At 35.1% G+C, this 19,349-nt stretch overlaps 1 protein-coding gene across 1 annotated transcript in view; it reads left to right on the forward strand.

The window, feature by feature from the left end:
• Positions 1 to 19,349, forward strand: part of DNAH11 (dynein axonemal heavy chain 11) — a 301,905-nt gene that overhangs the window by 238,445 nt on the left and 44,111 nt on the right. Inside the window, exons 67-69 of the mRNA XM_045564154.1 lie at positions 11,635 to 11,839; positions 17,318 to 17,482; positions 19,131 to 19,271. Coding sequence (XP_045420110.1) covers positions 11,635 to 11,839; positions 17,318 to 17,482; positions 19,131 to 19,271 — 511 coding nt within the window. The remainder of the gene's footprint in view (positions 1 to 11,634; positions 11,840 to 17,317; positions 17,483 to 19,130; positions 19,272 to 19,349) is intronic.

The following is a 19,349-nucleotide window of genomic DNA, read 5'->3' on the forward strand; positions in this document are numbered from 1 at the left end:
CAAAGATTCCTGTATTTAATACTATTAATATTAGCCACCTCTTCCTATGAGAAACTATTCCCATGTCCTACTTTTTTCCTCCACTTTTATTTTTGAATGAAAAAATTGAGGACACTCTAAGTTTTCAAAATAGTTTTGTTTATAAAAGCATAAAAAGTACTTTGAATAAGTTTTGATATTTCAATGATGGTATTACTTTCACCTGACAAAAAGGAATCTTTAAAACAAAGTAAATGTTTTGTTGTTCCTTCATCTAACTCTTTTTAAAAAAGAGAGAAAAAAACTAAAAAATATTCACATATATGCAAACCATTAATAGGAGATATAGAGAAATAAAAATAGCTTGGTAAAAATAGAAATTACTTTTTCTTTTTTAATGCAATAAATAAAAATTGGGTAAAATGTAAAAGAAAATCAATGGAGAAATGTTGATGTGGCTTTGTTTAACAATAGGCATACCAATTTGCAATGTTATAACAGGAACAGAAAATTTTTTATTTGACCTTGGCCACATCTCAAATTAACATGTTTATAAATTTTCCAATAGGTCTTCCTTGTCTGATCTCCAACAATGAACATTTCACTTGATTTTTCTCTCCTCTTTTATTATTTCTATGTGACACTGTCCATGTGATTACCTGTGGCATTACAAATATGTTTTCCTTTGTGTTATAAAGACAAGGTAGTACTGAAAACAAGACAGAGAGGGGAAAACAGCCCAGAGGGATTGTGGAGCTGGTGCATCTTTGTTCTACCATATCCTCACATGCAGGTGGGATAACTTTCATGCTCCTAGGAGAAAGTCTCATTCCTCAGGAAGTTTTCAGCCATTAACGGTGTTTTTGTTTATGTTAGTTCTGTTTGTTTTGGGGGCCTTTTTAAAATGAGTATTAGTTTATTCTTCCTAATAATGAATGTCTGAGAAATGCTTGTGATAGATACAGCGTAGTCCAAAAGTTGAAGTTCATTAATAATTGGAATGTTGTGGGGTATGTAGTAATGAATACTAATTACTCCTTTCATGTCTGACAGCTCCCTGTAGACCAATACATCAGCGCAGACTTTAATTTGGTTCGAGTAATGGTTTCATCAATAGTGCATTAAATCTGTGTTTGAGAAGATATACAGTTGAACCTGACCCACACGGTAGATACCGCTGTCATAAAATGGCCATAGGCTGACAACAGCTGGGTAATTACAAATAATTAAATCTACCAAACTCCAGACAATCCTAATTTTAAATAAAATATATCTTATTGTATCAATCGACAGAAAACATATCTGGAAAGATTTATCAACATGTAATTTTTCCAAATCAAATTTATGGGCTTACATATTAGAGGTTTCTGATCTGTGAGGCATCTTCATAAAATTGTATCTCTTTAATCCTTCAAATCCCTCTAAATATTATTGAAATAATTTTTGAACTTTTAATCTTAACGGGAGTAACTTTACTATAAGATGTATTTCAGCTTATTTCTGAGCATATAAATACTTTTGCAGAAGAGATTTTATATTTCATTCTCTATTTGCTTTTCATACAATTATTCTTTTAACAGTAGTCTTTAAATAGCATGTCCTAGAAAGGAAATTAAAATTGGCTAATAGAAATATTAGCTGTATGATATAAATTTTTATTTTTATAGAAATCATATAGTAGAAGGGAGGCAGTTTTGTATATATTTATTTTACAATGACTAGGTTTCTTGAAAGTTATGCTAAGATTAATTCGAATTGCTTTCAAGTAGCAAGTTTTCAGTTTATTAAACATTAGTATGTTGCTGCTCTTGGAGTTGATACCATACGATTGTATTATAGTTGATTATAGAGCTATTCGCATGTGGTCTTGGATGGAATTTAAGATAGAATCATGTTCAATTAAATCCCACACTGTAGTAGAATGTAACTCTTGAGCTAGAAGCTTAAGGATTTTAAATAAACTCTGGAATTATGTAGTTCTCTGAGTATGTCCCTTGTGGGTAAGAATAGTTTTATTTTCAGGTTCACTCATGCCTTCTTATAATAGAATTCAGCATTGTGGTCCCTCCTAATTTCTAAATTCAAAATAAAATTTAATTGCCAACAAAACCTCTGACAGTTTTTCTATTCCAAAATTCAGTCAAAGGTGGTTTTTTTTTTAATAGTGTAATTAGAGTCAGAGTCTGCAGATAGTACATCTTACACTTACAGTCATATTGGTAATAGCTGATTAACTTTATCTGAATCTAAATATCAACCAGGCCTTCAGATAAAGAATCCTCGGATTCTTTTCTTTTCTTTAAGAAAGCAATCTTCCAAAAAAAAAAGTTAATGGAACCAAAATTTCTTTATTTTTGATGTCATGTTATAAATTTAAATATGAGTTTGTGCAAGTATGTGTGTATCAAAAGGGAAATAATCTGCTATGATATTCTTTTTTAGCTTTCTTTTTTTTTTTCTATACAATGTTACCCGGATACCTGAAACATCAATTTTTGAAAAAATCCTAATTGAAGTTTGCTTTTATCCTAAAAGGACATGTTGGTTATATTAACTGTGTGAAGCAGCAAGACAATTAACTCATTTCTATTCAGGACTTCCTTTCCTTGAACGTCTTGCCAGCTGTGTGGCTTTCAGCCAAAACCTTTCTTTAGGCAACGGGTTTGACCAACTTGCACAGCCCTTCCTGCTGGGGTTGCTAAGTAACAACTTCCCTCTTGTCGTTTGCTACACCTGATCTTTTCGGCTGCACTCTCAGCTGTAACTGGAAGCTTTTAATTTTAAACAGCAGGACATGCAGTAAGGCTTTTAGATGTCCATTGAAAAGTTTATTTCTTCTCCGAAGTATTTCCCCCCAACTAGTGGAACTATATTATTTACTTATCGTAAAACCCATCTGCTATCTCTTTACCTTGGCAAAATGGCTCTGATGAGGTCTCCAGAATGGAATTCCTCCTATTCAGAGAACTTGTGAGCTATCTGAATTGTCCATCTTCTAGTGAGAACCTTCGATATAATAATATATCTTAGGAAATTTTTCTTCAAATGGCAAGTTTTGCAAATCTTTTTTAAAAAGTCCTGCTGTAGCCATTTCTAGCAAACTCTGTGATCTACTATAGTAGTCTTTGTTCTAAACTAAATATGTTGCTTTCCGTGTTTGGTTTTAGATAGCAATAAAAAATAGTGATGGTGTTTGTTCAGGTACCCAGAATATCTGTTTGCTAAAGAAATGCATTTAGGTATTTATAATGCAAGACTGATGGCATTTTCTATAGTAACTACACTATATCTTGAAAATAGTTCCAATAAAAGCAAAAGGGACTTCCTTAGTTTCCTGATGTACATTTTAGAAATAAGAATTCCAGATTATAACCTTCCAATTGAAATTCTCATCTTGGTTATATTGAAATAATGGTGCATCTCCCAGCTCACAGAGATTGTGATTTTTGAGATAATTGGGACCAGTGTTCATATTGGTCTGTCATAGAAGTACTGTGAAAATTAGCCAAAAAATCATTTCCAAATGGTTTTAATGTAATTTGCATAGCCATCCTCTGTAACAGTAATGACCTTCCATAACTTGAAGAAGTTAGATATCTTTTCATCCTAGGATACTTATTTTTTTGGCTGGATTTTGAGTGAACTTTGAAAGAATCTTGATATTACCAGTGTAACAGACTTCTATACAAACCTAACATGTGAAAGCTTAATTTATAGTTAACATATATTTGCAGATGATTTTCGTTATTAGAAAATTCTGCTAACTAGTGAGTATTTTGGCACACTTAATATATTTTCTTTCCCTGAAAGCCAGAAAATTTTTTTATATAAACTGATTTATTTTACAAATTTCATGAATTAAGTAATTCATTTTATGAACATATTGATCAGAAATTATAGATCTTAGCATTGGGCACCTTGACAATCAATGCTATTCTCTTTCATGAACAAGGACAGAATTTCTAACCAAAGATGAGCAGGGCATGTGCTCTGAGCTGTGCCTCTGTGTTTTTTTCTCTAGTGGCCACAGATTGGTACTGAGTCAGTCATATGCTCTCAGTACCCTCTTACGATCAACAGTCAGAGAGGCTGACAGGCTGACATTACAGGCTGTCACTGCCAGAGCAAATTATTGCAATGTGTTGCAGTGAAATGAACTTTATACCAGGAGTCTAGAGACACAGATTCTAGTCTCAGCTCTCCACTAAGCTGTGCGACCTTGGCCAAGTCATAAACTCTTTGGGTCCATAAAAAGGAATCAGTTGAATGATCTCTAGGGGTCCTTCTTGGTCTAAATTTTAGACTCTGCTCAATGAAACAGCATGTTTTTTACTCACCCCATGTCCTAGCCAAGTAAACCATGGTATTTGTACTGGAGAAAATCATTTTGTTTCCATTCTGAGATCACATAATCAGTCTCTCATCTCCAATCCAGCAAATCTCTGCTAGTGGGAAGAGGGGGAAGAGAAGAGGAAGGAGGAGCTTAACTCCCTTGGTGAGAAGTATAAAGACCTTCTGGAAGCAGCTCCTCATCAGATTTAGAGATCTCACTCACTTCTTACTGTGATACAGTTAGGGGGCCAATGTGTCCTTCTCGGCACCGTGAGGCTGGAAAATGGATTAAGAACCTCTGTTTTAAGAAAGTAGCCACACTTCCAGATTTTATGTTGTGCCTCACACCTACAGTTATTCCTCCTTGAAGTTTAAGTCCAAGAGCTTCAGTGGTCTAGAAGTCATAACCTCTGGATTCATGTCTTTCACAGAAACAACAAAGTGAGTCTGTTTGCTTTCCCCACCCCTCTGGTTAACTCCGTTGTTTTTTTGATCCTTCAAATCGCAAGAGAGTATTAGCAGTCTGTTTAATTTTCCCAGATAGGAGATTAACCCAAAATTAATTTAGCAGCAATGATAAAACCCACTGAGTCATTATATAACTTTTGTCTTTCATAGATCATAAACACCCCAATTGAGGATAATTTACTATCCCTGGGAAATCTAAACCCATCAAATAATGTTTCGGAGTAAGACGTAAAACCCAATTTTATAGGCAGACAACCTTCTCTTTTCCATTAGCATGGCAGAGTCCTCGTCCCCACTGTTAACTCCATCTCTTCACAGAGAAAATCAGACCTGTTCCTCAAGCAAATACATTTCTGGTTCTCAAACTGGGGTACGTGAATGCCTCAGGGTATATGCAGGTGTGCAAGGGAGGTATGGAACCAAGTCATTCATGGGACATCTTATGGAGCATTGTTAAACTCAGATATTTGGTTAAATATTTAACCAGTTAAAAGCTTCTATTACCTGCCCCCAGAAGCAAAATTGTCGGAACGTCATACTTCGTGTTGGCCAGACTCACACTTTTATTCTTGAAAGCCTACAGAGAGGAGTGTGGTTATATATATTAAAAATTAGCCACTGTCGCTTTGAGAGATTACACTAATTCCACTAGCTGATATGATCCTCTATAGCAGGAATAGGCAAACAGCTTGTCCTGGTGTGACCCATGAGCTATGCATGGCTTTTAAAGGATTGTAAACAACAAGAATATATGACAGAAATGTATGTGACCCACAAAGCTTGAAATATTTACTCTCTGGCACTTTTACACAAAGTTTCATAAACCCTTGCTCTAGTGGGTTTTCTCACTGAGACCTGAACACCTACTACTTTCAGAAATAAATTAGTCATCTTGTTAGTGATTTGTTTTGCTTTTCATGCACATGTGAGAACACACAAAACACATCATGTGCATCATATAAATTTCAAAGTTAATTTGACTTCTTACCACAGTTCCTAATCTTGCCACGGTGAGCTGCATCATTGAGTAACAGTAATGAAAATGCCAGATATGTTTGTTTCAATTTCTTAATTTTAAAAATTTTTAAGTGTAAAAATGTTTGAATTCTCAGTTTCATCTGGGAATATAGGTCAGTGATTAAAATAGGAAATCTATGAATTATGAACTTAAACCCAGTGAAAAGTCTTAAGTGAGGGAAAATTCAAACAATCTGAAGTTGTAGAAGGTTGTGATAGACTGGAATGTCTCTGAGACTCTCCACAAGGGAGGAACGAATTCAATCCAAGATCAAGCAGCAATCAAAAAATCACAGGAAGTACACAGAGATTTCTTTAAAATATGGGTTTTACCATGGAGATGCAAATGAGCATAAACATTGGTGTCTCTTATGCATGAGAACCCTAGACAGTAATTACAGGGAAACTTTAGTCTTGAAATTTCATTGAAAAGCCAGTCATACAGCAATACAATAATAGTAGGGGACCACAACACCTCATGTTTGGCAACAGACAGAACATCCAGGCAGAACATCCAGACTGAAAATCAACGAAGAAACATCAGAGTTAAAGCACACTCTAGACCAAATGGACTTAACAGACATTTACAGAACATTCCACCCAATAGCTGCAGAATACACATTCTTCTCATCAGCAAATGGAGCTTTCTCCATCACAGATCATACGTTAAGCAACAAAACAAGTCTCAACAAATTAAAAAAAAAATTGAAATTATGTCAAGTATCTATTCTGACCATAATGGGATAAAATTAGAAATCAGTAACAGGGGGAAACTATACTTTGGAACTTTGGAAACTATACAAATACATAGAAATTAAACAACATACTCCTAAACAATGAGTCAAAGAAGAAATTAAAGAGGATATTAAAATATTTCTTGAGACAAATGAGAATGGAAACACAACATATCAAAACCTATGGATATAGTAGAAGCAGTTCCAAGAGGGACGTTTACACAGTAAATGCCTACATCAAAGAATTGGAAAGAACATAAACTACCTAAGGTTAAATCTCAAGGAACTAAAAAGAACAAACTAAACCCAAAATTCTTAGGAGGAAAGAAATAATAAAGATCAGAGCAGAAGAAACCAAAAATATACAAGAGGTCAATGAAACAAAGAGTTGATTTTTTGAAAAGATAAAATTGACAAACCTATACCTAGACTAACTAAAAAGAAGTTTTCAAATAAAATCAGAGATGAAAAAGACATTATAACTGATGTCACAAAAATATGAAGGATCATAAGAGACTGTTAACTGTATGCCAACAAATTGGAAAACCTAGAAGAACTAGATAAATTCCTAGACACATGAAACCTATCAAAGTTGAATCATGAAAACAGAAAATCTGAACAGACTAATAATGAATAATGAGATTGAATCACTAATAAAAAGTGTGCCATCAAAGAAAAGCCAAGGACCTGATGACTTCACTGCTGAATTCTACCAAATATTTAAAGAAATAATACCAATCCTTTTCAAACTAGTCCATAAAATTGAAGAAGAAGGAATTCTTCCAAACTTGTTCTACACATCTAGCATCACCCTGATACAAAAACCAGATAAAGACACAACAAAACAAGAAAACTACAGGCCAATATCCCTGATCAACATAGATGCAAATATCCTCAACAAAATAAGAGCAATCAGAATTCAACAGCACATTGAAAAAGATTATTCACCATGACCAAGTGGGATTCATTCCAGGGAGGCAAGTATGGTTCAACATATGCAAATCAATAAATGTGATACAACACAGCAACAGAATCAAGGGGGAAAAAACCCTATGATTACTTCAATAGGTGCAGAAAAAGCTTTGATAAAATTCAAGATCCCTTCATGATAAAAATTCTCAACAAATTAGAGAATAAAGGCCATATATGACAAACCCACAGCTAACATGCTGAACTGGGAAAAATTGAAAGCTTTTCCTGTAAGATCTGAAACAAGACAAAGATGCCCACTTTCACTCCTTCTGTTATTCAACATAGTACTGGAAGTTCTAGAAAAGAGCAAGCAAGCAAGAGAAAGAACGAAAGAGCATCCAAACTGGAAAGGAGGAATTCAAATTATCCTTGTTTGCAGATGACATGATTGAATATGTAGAAACCACTAAAGACCCCACTAAAAACACTGTTAGAACTAATAAAAGAATTCACTAAGGTTGCAGGATACCAAATCAATGTACAAAAATCAGTAGCATTTCTATTTGCCAATAGTGAACTATATGAAAAATCAAAACAATCCCATTTACAGTAGCTACCAAAAAAATAAAATAGAATAAATTTAAGGAGGTAAAAGATCTCTGCAATGGAAACTATAAAACAGTGATAAATTGAAAAGGATACAAATAAATAGATATTTCATGTTCATGGGTCAAAATAATTAATACTGTTAAAATATCCATGCCACTCAAAGTGATCTAAAAATTCAGTGTAATCCCTATCAAAATGCCAAGGACTTTCTTCACAGAAATAGAAAACACCTAAAATTCATATGGAAACACAAAAGACCCCAAATAGCCAAAGCAATCCTGAGCAAAAAGAACATCACACTACCTAACTTTAAAATATACTACAAAGTTATAGTAACCAAAACAACATGAGATTACCATAAAAGCAGGTTCATAGACTAATGGAACAGAATAGAGAAGCCAGAAATAAATCCACACACTTATAGCAAACTGATGTTCAACAAAGGCTCCAAGAACAAACATTGTGGAAAGGACAGTGTTTTCAATAAATGGTGCTGGGATAACTGAATATGCATCTGTAGGAAAATGAAACTAGACCTTTTCTCTCACCATATACAAAAATAAAATGCATTAAAGACTTTAAGATCTGAAACTATAAAACTACTAGAAGAAAACATGGGGGAAATGCTTTATGACATTAGTCTGGTTAAGGATTTTTTGGGTAAGACCTCAGGAGCACAGACAACAAAAGCAAAAATAGATAAATTGGATTACATTAAAAATGAAAAAGCTTCTGCACAACAAAGGAAATAATAGAGTGAAGAGACAACCTACAGAATTGGAGAAAATATTTGCAAACTATGCATGTGACAGGGGTTAATATCTGGAATATATAAGGAACTCAACTCCATAGCAAAAAACCAAACAATCCGATTTTAAAATGAACAAAAGACTTGAATAGACATTTATCAGAAGACATCATGCAAATGGCCAAGTAGGTACATAAGAAAATCCTCAACATCACTAATCATCAGAGAAATGTAATTCAAAACGACAGTGAGATATCACCTCATCCCAATTAGAATGGCTATTATCAAAGAGACAAAAAAGTAGCAATTGCTGGTGTGGATATGAAAAAAAAAGAACCCTTATACACAGTTGATGGGAATGTAAATTGATAGAGCCATTATGGAAAACAGTACAGAGGTTCCTCAAAAGTTAAAAATAGAACTACCATATGATCCAGCAATTCTACTAGTGAGTATTTATCCAAAGGAGACGAAATCAGTATGTCAAAGAGATATCCATCCTTGTATGTTTACTATAGCACTATTCACAATAGACAAAAACTGGACTCAACCTAAGAGTCCATCAGTGAACAAATGAATAATGAAAATTTGGTGGCCGGGCGCGGTGGCTCACGCCTGTAATCCTAGCCCTCTGGGAGGCCGAGGCGGGTGGATCGCTCGAGGTCAGGAGTTCGAGACCAGCCTGAGCGAGACCCCGTCTCTACTAAAAAAAAAAAAAATAGAAATAAACTATCTGGACAACTAAAAATATATGTAGAAAAAAAATTAGCCGGGCATGGTGGCACATGCCTGTAGTCCCAGCTACTCGGGAGGCTGAGGCAGTAGGATTGCTTAAGCCCAGGAGTTTGAGGTTGCTGTGAGCGAGGCTGACGCCACGGCACTCACTCTAGCCTGGGCAACAAAGTGACACTCTGTCTCAAAAAAAAAAAAAAAAGAAAGAAAAGAAAATTTGGTGTATATATATACAATGGAATACTACTCGGCTATAAAAAAAGAATAAAATCCTGTTGTTTGCAGCAATATGGATAAACCTGGAGGACATCATGTTAAGTGAAGTCAGTCAGTACCTACAAGTAAAATTGCTAGGTCAAATGGTAACTGTATGTTTAACTTTTTTTTTTTTTAAGAGACCTGGTCTCACTCTGTCACTGAGGCTGAAAAACAATGATGTGATCATAGCTCACTGTAACCTCAAACTCCTGGGCTCAAGCTATCCTCTTGCCTCAGCCACCTGAGTAGCTGGGACTAAGGCACACACCACCATACCTGGCTAATTTTTTCTTTTTTTTTTTTTGCACCACCATACCTGGCTAATTTTTTCATTTTTTTGTAGAGATAAGTTCTCGTTATGTTGCTTGACTGGTCTTGAACTCCTGGCCTTAAGCGATCCTCCCACATCAACCTCCCAAACTGTTGGGATTACAGATGTGAGCTACCACGCCTGACTGCTAGGTTTAACATTTTACATAACTGACAAAATGTGTTCCAAAGTGATTGTGCCATTTTATATTCCCACAAACAGTATATATGAGGATTCCAATTTCTCCACATCCTCATCAACACTTGTTACTGTCTGTTTTTATTATAGTCATCCTAGTAGATGTGAAATGGTACCTCACTGTGGCTTTGATTTGCATTTCCCTGGTGACCAGTGATGTTCAGCATCTTTTCATATGTTTATTGGCCATTTGTGTATCTTCTTTAGAGAAATGTCTATTTAGATCTTTTATCTGTCTTTAAATTGGACAGATCTGTGATCTTTATATGCCTATTAGATTGTAGAAACTTGACTGAATAAATGATAGATCAGTATATAAAACTTTATATCCATAATTCCTATTATGAGACAGTAATAATGTTTGTGAGAGCAGAGATCATGTTTGTCTTGGTAATAGTTATATATGTCCAGTGCCCAGAAGATTCTCTGACAGCCTGGCATGGAATAGGTGTTCACCTATTGATTAAGTGAATAAATGTTTGGTTGCAATGTGTTTCATGATAACACAAATAACTAAAGAAGTTATCAGTAAGGTATGAGTATTTAATGGGCATGATATGAACTGGAAAACATGTGAATAGATGGTGTCAAATCAATAACCTATAAAACAAGAGCCCAGGCCCACCCCACCTGTTGGATATACTGGTGGCTACTGTCTGGGTCACTTATAACACTTGGCATGTGGTCCATTCACCTCTTAATGTTCTCAGTGTTTATTTTGAATGGTGATGTCAATACTCATCTTTTAAAAATTGTCTTCTTTTAAAAAGAGAAGTAGGTACTGCACAGGTATATACTGGCTTAGAAGAGGGTTGCTAGCTAAATTGCTCATTTTCCTCTTGGAAAGGACTTTAGGGTCTTTTTTTAAAATAAGTTTGGTGATGTTTCTGTGACCAGAAATATGCCATTGGAACTTAACTCTTGTATCAGTTAGTCTGTGGTAAAATGGGTTTTGTTATATGTCATTTCGCTTAAAGTCACAGTTTCCAAGAACCTACCAGTGGTGTTAAGTGAGGACTTACCGTATAATTATAAAAGCTAACATTTGTTGTTATAGGTGCTTTATATGATCATTGTATTTAATTGTTACAGTGACACTATGAGGTGAGTACCATTATTGTCACCATTTCACATATGACAAAACTTAATGATGCAGAGATTTAGTGGATGATTCCTAATACTCCTATATTTTGGGAAAACTGGAAGTAGCTGAAAAATCCTGAATTGCCTGGTCTTCTGCCCAGTGTCCATTATCAGAACACAGGAATGAAATGACACTTTAGTATCAGTTATGGCTCATGGGAATTTCCTGAAAGTCTGTGTTATGCTCCCATTAGGTATATCAGGATTGGAGATAAAGAATGTGAATTTAACAAGAACTTTCGCCTTATCCTTCACACAAAACTGGCAAATCCTCACTATAAGCCCGAGTTACAAGCTCAGACAACCCTCCTCAATTTCACAGTCACAGAAGATGGTCTAGAAGCCCAGCTGCTGGCAGAGGTTGTCAGTATTGAAAGGCCAGATTTGGAGAAGCTTAAGGTAAAAATGATTAAATCATCTACCAACATTTAAATTGCCTTTGCTCCTTGTCAAAGATCAGTTGGCCATATTACTGTGGATTTATTTCTGCATTCTCTATTCTGTTCCATTGATCTATTTGTCTCTCCCTTCATCAGTACCACACTGTTTTGACTACTGTAGTTTTATATAAGTCTTGAAGACAGGTAGTGTCAGTTCTCCAATTTTGCTGTTGTTCCATATACTGTTGGTGATTCTGGATCTTATGCCTTTTAAAGTAAACTTTAGAATTAGATTTTCAGTATCCAGAAAATAATGTGCTAGTATTTTTATTAATATTGTGTTGAATTCCAGAAAGGAATAACTGTCAATAATACTGAGTCTTCTTATCCTTGAACATAGAATATCTCTCCATTTTTTAAATCTTTGCTTTCTTTCATCAGAGTTGATTTATACATATTTCAATTTTATGGTGCTAATGTAAAAATGGTATTATGTTTTAAATTTCAGATTACAGTTGCTCAATGCTGGAACACTGAAAAGCAATTGGATTTTGTATATTAATCTGTATCTTGCAAACTTGCTATAATTGCTTATTAGTTGCAGGAGGCCTTATGTCAATTCTTTGGGATTTTCTACAAAACGATCATGTCATGTGTGAACAAAGACAATTTTCTATTTCTTTCTTCCCATCCTGTTTACATTTTATTTTATTGCCTTGTTGTACTAGTTAGGACTTCCAGTACAATGTTGACTAGGAGTGGTGAAAGGGGACCAGCCTTGCCTTTTTCCTGATGCTAGAGCAAAAGTATCTTGCTTCTCACCATTAAGTATAATGTTAGCTGTAAGTCTCTTTTGTAGATACTCTTTATCGAGTTGAGGAAATTACCCTCTATTTCTAGTTTACTGAGAATTTTTGATCATGAATAAGTGTTGGATTTTACCAAATTTTTTGTGTGTCTATTGACATGACCATATTTTTCTTCTTTAGCCTTTTATGTAGTGGATTACTTTACTTGACTTTTGAATGTTGAGCCAGACTTGCATGTCTAGAATAAATCCTACTGGGTCATGGTGTATGATTCTTTTTATACATTGCTGGATTTGATATGTTAATATCTTCTTGAAGATTTTTATATTTGTGCTCATGAGAGATACTGGTCTGTGATGGCTTTATCTGGTTTTGGTATTAGGGTAATGCTGGCCTTATGGAATGAGTTAGGAAGTGTTCCCTCTGCTTCTGTTTTCTAGAAGAAATTATAGAGTATTGATATTATTTCTTCTTTAGCTCCTTTTCAGTGAAATCATCTGGACCTGGTGCTTTCTTTTTCAGAAGATTATTAATTGTTAAGTCAATTTCTTTAATAAATATAAGCCTATTCAGATTATCTGTTTGTCCTTCTGCAAGTTTCTGTCTCCCAAGGTATTGGTGCACTTCATCTAAGTTATCAAATTTGTGGGCAGAGAATTGTTTATAATATTCTTTTATTATCCTTTAATATTCATGGAATCAGTAGTGATGTCCCTCTTTCATTCCTGATATTAGTAATTGGTGTCTTCTCTCTTTTTTTCTTGTTTAGCCTGCCTAGAGGATTATAAATTTTATTGATTCTTTCAAAGAACCAGCTTTTGGTTTTGTTCATTTTCTCTGTTGGTTTTCTGTTTAAAATTTAGTGGGTTTCTGCTCAAATTTTCATTATTTATTTTCACCTGCCTGCTTTAGCTTTATATCGCTCTTCTTTCTCTAGTTTCCTAAGGTGAAACTTAGATAAATAACTTTAGATCTTCCTCTCTACTTTTCTAATATATGTATTCAATGTTCCAAATTTTCCTCTAAGTGCTTTTGTTATATCTCACAAGTTTTTATATGTTGTATTTTTATTTTCATTTATTTCAAAATATTTTTAAGTTTCTCTTGAGACTTCTTTAATCCATGTGTTATTTAGAAGTGTGTTATTCCTCTCCAAATATTTTGAGATTTTCCAACAATCTTTCTGTTATTGATTTCTTATTTTTGTTGTGGTCTAGGACCATACTTTGATTTCTGTTCTTTTAAACTTTTTCAGGTGTGTTTTATGGCCCACTATTTGGTCCATCTTGGTGAATATTCCACATGAACTTGCAAAAAATGTATATACTGCTATACTTAGATGAAGTATTATATAAATGTCATTCAATACAGTTGATTAATGGTATTGCTTAGTTTAACTATATCCTTACTGATATTCTGCCTGATAGATCTGTCAATTATGGATACAGGTGTTTTGAATTCTTCAACTGTAATAGTGTATTTGTCTATTTCTCCTTGTAGTTCTATTAGTTTTTGCCTCATATATTTTGATACTGTCTTGTTAGGTGTGTACACATTAAAGATTGTTATGCTTTCTTGAAAAGTTGGCCACTTTATTATGTAACGCACCATTTGTTCTCAGTGATTTTCCTTGTTCTAATATCCTCTTTCTCTGAAATTAATATAGCTTCTCCAGCTTTCTTTTGATTAGTATTGGCATGGTATATCCTTCTCCATCCCTTTAACTTTAATTTTCATATTTAAAGTGGGCATTTTGGCTGGGTGCGGTGGCTCACACCTGTAATCTTAGCACTCTGGGAGGCCAAGGTGGGGGAGGATCACTTGAGATCAGGAGTTCAAGACCACCCTGAGCAAGAGCAAGACCCCATCTGTACCAAAAATAGAAAAAATTAGCCGGGCATGCTGGCAAGTGCCTAATAGTCCCAGCTACTCAGGAGGCTGAGCCAGGAGGATCACTTCATCCCAGGAGTTTGAGGTTTCAGTGAACTATGATGAAGCCACTGCACTCTACCTGGGGCGACGAAGTGAGACTGTCTCAAATAAGGAAATAAAAAAATAGATAAAGTGGGCTTTTGTAGAAAGCAGATAGTTGGGTCTTATTTTTTATCCACTCTACCAGTCTCTTTTAGTAGATTTATTTAGATAATTCACATTTAAAGAGATTATTGATATGGATTAATATCTACCACATTTTTTACTAATTTTTATTCACTATACTTGTTTCTTTGTTTATCTTTCTCCCTCTTGCTGCCTTATCTGGTTGTAATTGAGCATTTTATATGACTTCATTATTTCTTCTATCCTAGAATATAAAATTATAATTCTTTAAAAAAAATTAGTGGTTGCCTTAGCATTTGCAATATATAATTACAACTAATCTGATTCCATTTTCAGATAAAACTACCATCTCATTGTTTAGTGCAGGTACATTTTAATAGTGTATTCTCATTAACTCCTTTTTACTTTTTATCACATTGCTGTCATTCATGTTATTTATTCATAAGGTATGATAACCAAACACATTGCTGCTATAATTAAACAGCTCAATTAAGAGTAAAGTAAAATATTTTACCTTCATTTATTCCTTTCCTGGTGCTCTTTCTTTCTTACATAGATATGAGTTTCTGACCTATATCATTTTCCTTCTCCATGAAGAAATTTTTTAACATTTCTTGTAAGGCCAGGTCTACTAGCAACAAAATCCGTCAGTTTTTATTATCTAAGAAAATCTTTATTTCTCCTTCACTTTTGAAGGATAATTTTGCAGAATAAGAATCCTTAGTTATTTTTTTCCTTCAATATTTTAAATATCTTACTTTACTCTTGCTTGCATAGTTTCTCAAGAGAAGTTACATGTCATTCTTATCCTTGTTCCAACACAGGTAAAATGTTTTTTTCTATGAATTCTTTCAAGATGTTTTGCTTATCTTTGATTTTCTAAAGTTTGAATATGATGTGCCTAGAAGTTGATTTTTTGGTGTTTATCCTGCTTAATGTGCTGCCTCCTGGATCTGTGGTTTAATGTCTGTCACTAATTTTGAAAAATTCTTAGCCATTATTACTTTCACTATTTCTTCTGCTTTTTTCCCCTCTTTCTTCTCCTTGTAATTATCTCACAGTTCTTGGATATTTTTTTCTCTTTTTTTTTTTTATGCTTTTTGATTTACAGTTGGAGAAGTCTCTATTGACATATCTTCAGTGTCACTAATTCTTCCCTTGACTATGTCTGTCCTACTGATGAGCCCATCAAAAGTGGCTTCATTTCTGTCATAGTGGTTTTGGTTTCTAGCATTTCCTTTTGATTCCTTCTCAGAGTTTCTATCTTTCTGCTTACATTGCCCATGTAGTCTGGCATGTTGTCCTCTTTTTCCAGTAAAGTCCTTAGCGTATTCAGCATAGTTATTTTTAATTCCCAATCTGATAATTCCAAAAGCTTTGCCATACCTGAGTCTTGTTCAAAGGTTTACTTTGTCTCTTCTTCAGGCTGTGTTTTTTTGCCTTTTAGCGTACCTTGTACTCATTTGTCGAAAGCCAGGCATGATATATTGGATAAATGGAGCTAAGGTAAATAGTGCTACTTTAGTGTGAGATATTATGTTTATTCGGGTAGGAGTTAGGCTGTATTTAATGTTTGCTGTAGTTGTAGGTGTCATGGGCTTTAATTTAATCTCGTGTTCTTGTTTTTGTTTCCCCTGTTGTCTTTGGGTTTCCCTAAACACCGCTTCTTAAATAGAGTCTGTGTTTTATAGCTCTTTCGGGTGTAATACAGTGATATCATACTGAAGTCTGTCAATGTGTTCATAAGGTACTGGGGAGGGGAAGCATTATTTAGTCTTCTGATTAAATCTCAGGGTTTTTTAATAGGCCTGAGTCCCTGGCATGTGACCTTCAGAGGAGTTCCTGAACCTTTCTGTGTGAGACAGGAGGTGTGGAGAGGGCTGAGTTGTCTAGCTGCCCTTCCCCTAAGTCAGGTTAGGCACTGGCTCAGTAGTTTCTTTTGTGGGCAGACTTTTGTTAAGGAGAAAAGAAAGCTTTCATATTTATCAATAAAATGGTTACTTTTCCCCTGGACTTATTTCAGAATGGTTACTTTTCTCCTGTTCAGTCCAAAGCAGAAGTGGATTTTCTTTGGTCTTCACTTTGAGAACCTGGACTCCTAGAGGTAAAACTCACAAAAGTATGGAGGGCCCCCTGACAACAGCCCCCCAGGAGTTTTTAACTCTCAAGCTCTGCCTCCAGCAATTAGCCAATTACTGTTTAAGCATTCCCAGTAAGCTGTGATTCTCTGTATCTGCCTGTTCTCAGGGGGCAGTTTGCTGTGTAATGTCAGTTCTCTGATGTATGTATGAAGAATTGTTGATTAGCTTTTTTCTTGTTGTGAGGACAGAAATGAGACTTCCAAGGTCTTTACACATCTGGGCAGAAACCAGAAGTTTCTGATGTTTTCTTAAACAGATTCTTCCTGTAGGTTCAAGAGGTTAAAGGATTATGATAAGGTTCATACTCTTCACCCTGGAGTGCAACCAGATCTTAACATACCTTCTGAATTTTTTAAAATCATTTGTATGGTTTTACTGTTAAATGTGTTTCATTATATACTGATTCCAAGAAGTTTGTGATTAAGGATACTCTGCTTAAAGAATGTGTATTTAACCACCATTTCTCACACTTTTCTTGGCTTATATCAGTTGGTTTTGACAAAGCACCAAAATGATTTTAAGATTGAGCTGAAATATCTGGAGGACGATCTCCTGCTGCGTCTTTCTGCGGCAGAAGGAAGCTTTCTGGATGACACCAAACTGGTAGAGAGATTGGAGGAGACAAAGGCCACTGCAGCAGAGATAGAACGCAAGGTAGGGAAAGGCAGATGACACTTTGGGAGTTTTAATGCTCTGTTTGAATGCAATGCTTGGGGTAATGGTGTAACCAGACTTGGTAATTACTCTAAGAGAACTGACTTGTGGAATTTAGGTCATTTAATAAACTGCCCTTAACAATTGGACTATGGGATTCTGAATGGAGATGGGATAATTGAACATGTACATCTCCTAATTCCACAGAGCTCCAATCATTCAACTTAGACCCTGTCTGGCTACTATTTTTCCAGGACCCAATTTATATGGTCGAAAATCTAAAAAGGCTTAGCATCTGGCTCCGGCAGACTAACATCTGTAGTCTCTCTGCAGGTTCCCCGGTCTGTGGGACATTTTAGAGAAATGCTTAGAGGTGAAGTTTTGTTTACAGGCCTGCAGTGGCGGGAGACTGAGCAAGGGGTGGTCTCCTGCTGTACTCAAATGCATTATTCACCCTGGGAAAATGACATTTCCTAAAAGCCAGTAATAATTTTCATTGAGCAGGCTTCCTGCTAAGGTCCGATATGAGTCCCAATACGCCTTACGTGTGGTGTGCACTTTGGACTTCCACAAGTGGCCGTTAACCCTTAACATTGTCTCAAAGTCAGAATTAGACCCTTATTTGCTTTCTGAAATATCCTCATTACTAAGTAATCTATTAATTACCCAGCAGAGGCTGTGTCACCACACATCCAATATATTTGTCTTAAACTAAGCAAGGGAATGGAATCCCAAATTACTCCAGCCTTTTAAGTAAATGAATTCTAGGTGGCTCCTAAGATGGTAAAGATTAGGGCAATTAAGTAAATTAGGTCTTAGCTTTGAAGTTAACTTCTAATTGTCTCTTAAAATGTCTCTTCCTGTCTTCTTAATATATCACCGTGTAGTGACTTCCCTCTCTGCCCTACACTTTATTTCTTTTTATACACAAATATTGTGAATCAAGTCTATAGAAAACATGGGAGAAAATATTGTATCTTATAAAAGTATCAAACTAGTGGTAGTCCTATAAAAGAAATAGGTATTTGAGCCTTGAACAAAAATTAATATGTTGGTTGATGCCAGTGGTGGTTTTTTAAAAAATTATCTCTCTGAATGTACCCAGAGGCTAATACTAAGTGTAAATATATAAGCATATGAGTGACCTGGTGCAAAGTTAGAATTAGACATGAGAGTCTTCATATAAAGGCCTTTTGGTAAGCATCGCTATTGGATGTATTATCGACCTTGACCACTTTTGTATACCTTGTTGCCTAATAAAGTTATTGGCATTGAATTGACCCAGCAGACTTGTAAGAGCCATCCCTGAGAGGTGATATAGCTGGGTTATTAAGCCTTGAAAGAGAGAGGGGAGGCAGGAAGGTGACATTACTCAGAAATAAATTCTGTAGAACCAAATACAATTACGTTTGTTTAATCTGCAACCTATAAAACAGCTAGAGTTATGTCCATTCTCACTGCCACTCAGTTTACGAAAAAATTATTTAAAAATCAGAATTTAGTGATTTTGGGAAAGCTCAAGCACAAAGATGCCATGCATGTTGTCTGTTTTAATACTCACGATTTGTCATTTCAGATGTGTTCTTGCATTACGTGGATAGGTACAAAAACTGTGAAGAGTAACTTGTTTTGTTTGATCCCAACCTAGGTGATCGAAGCCAAAGAAAATGAAAGAAAAATCAACGAGGCCCGAGAATGTTACAGACCAGTGGCAGCAAGAGCATCTCTTCTTTATTTTGTTATTAATGACCTCAGAAAAATCAACCCCATCTATCAATTCTCTTTGAAGGTAATGCTGAATAAGCTAAGAAAAATTTAAAACTTCAGGAGTTCAAGTTGTTTCTGGAAATTTGGGATTTATTTTTAA

The sequence above is a fragment of the Lemur catta genome, chromosome 11 (assembly GCF_020740605.2).
Source record: "Lemur catta isolate mLemCat1 chromosome 11, mLemCat1.pri, whole genome shotgun sequence".
NCBI classification, from domain to species: Eukaryota; Metazoa; Chordata; class Mammalia; order Primates; family Lemuridae; genus Lemur; species Lemur catta.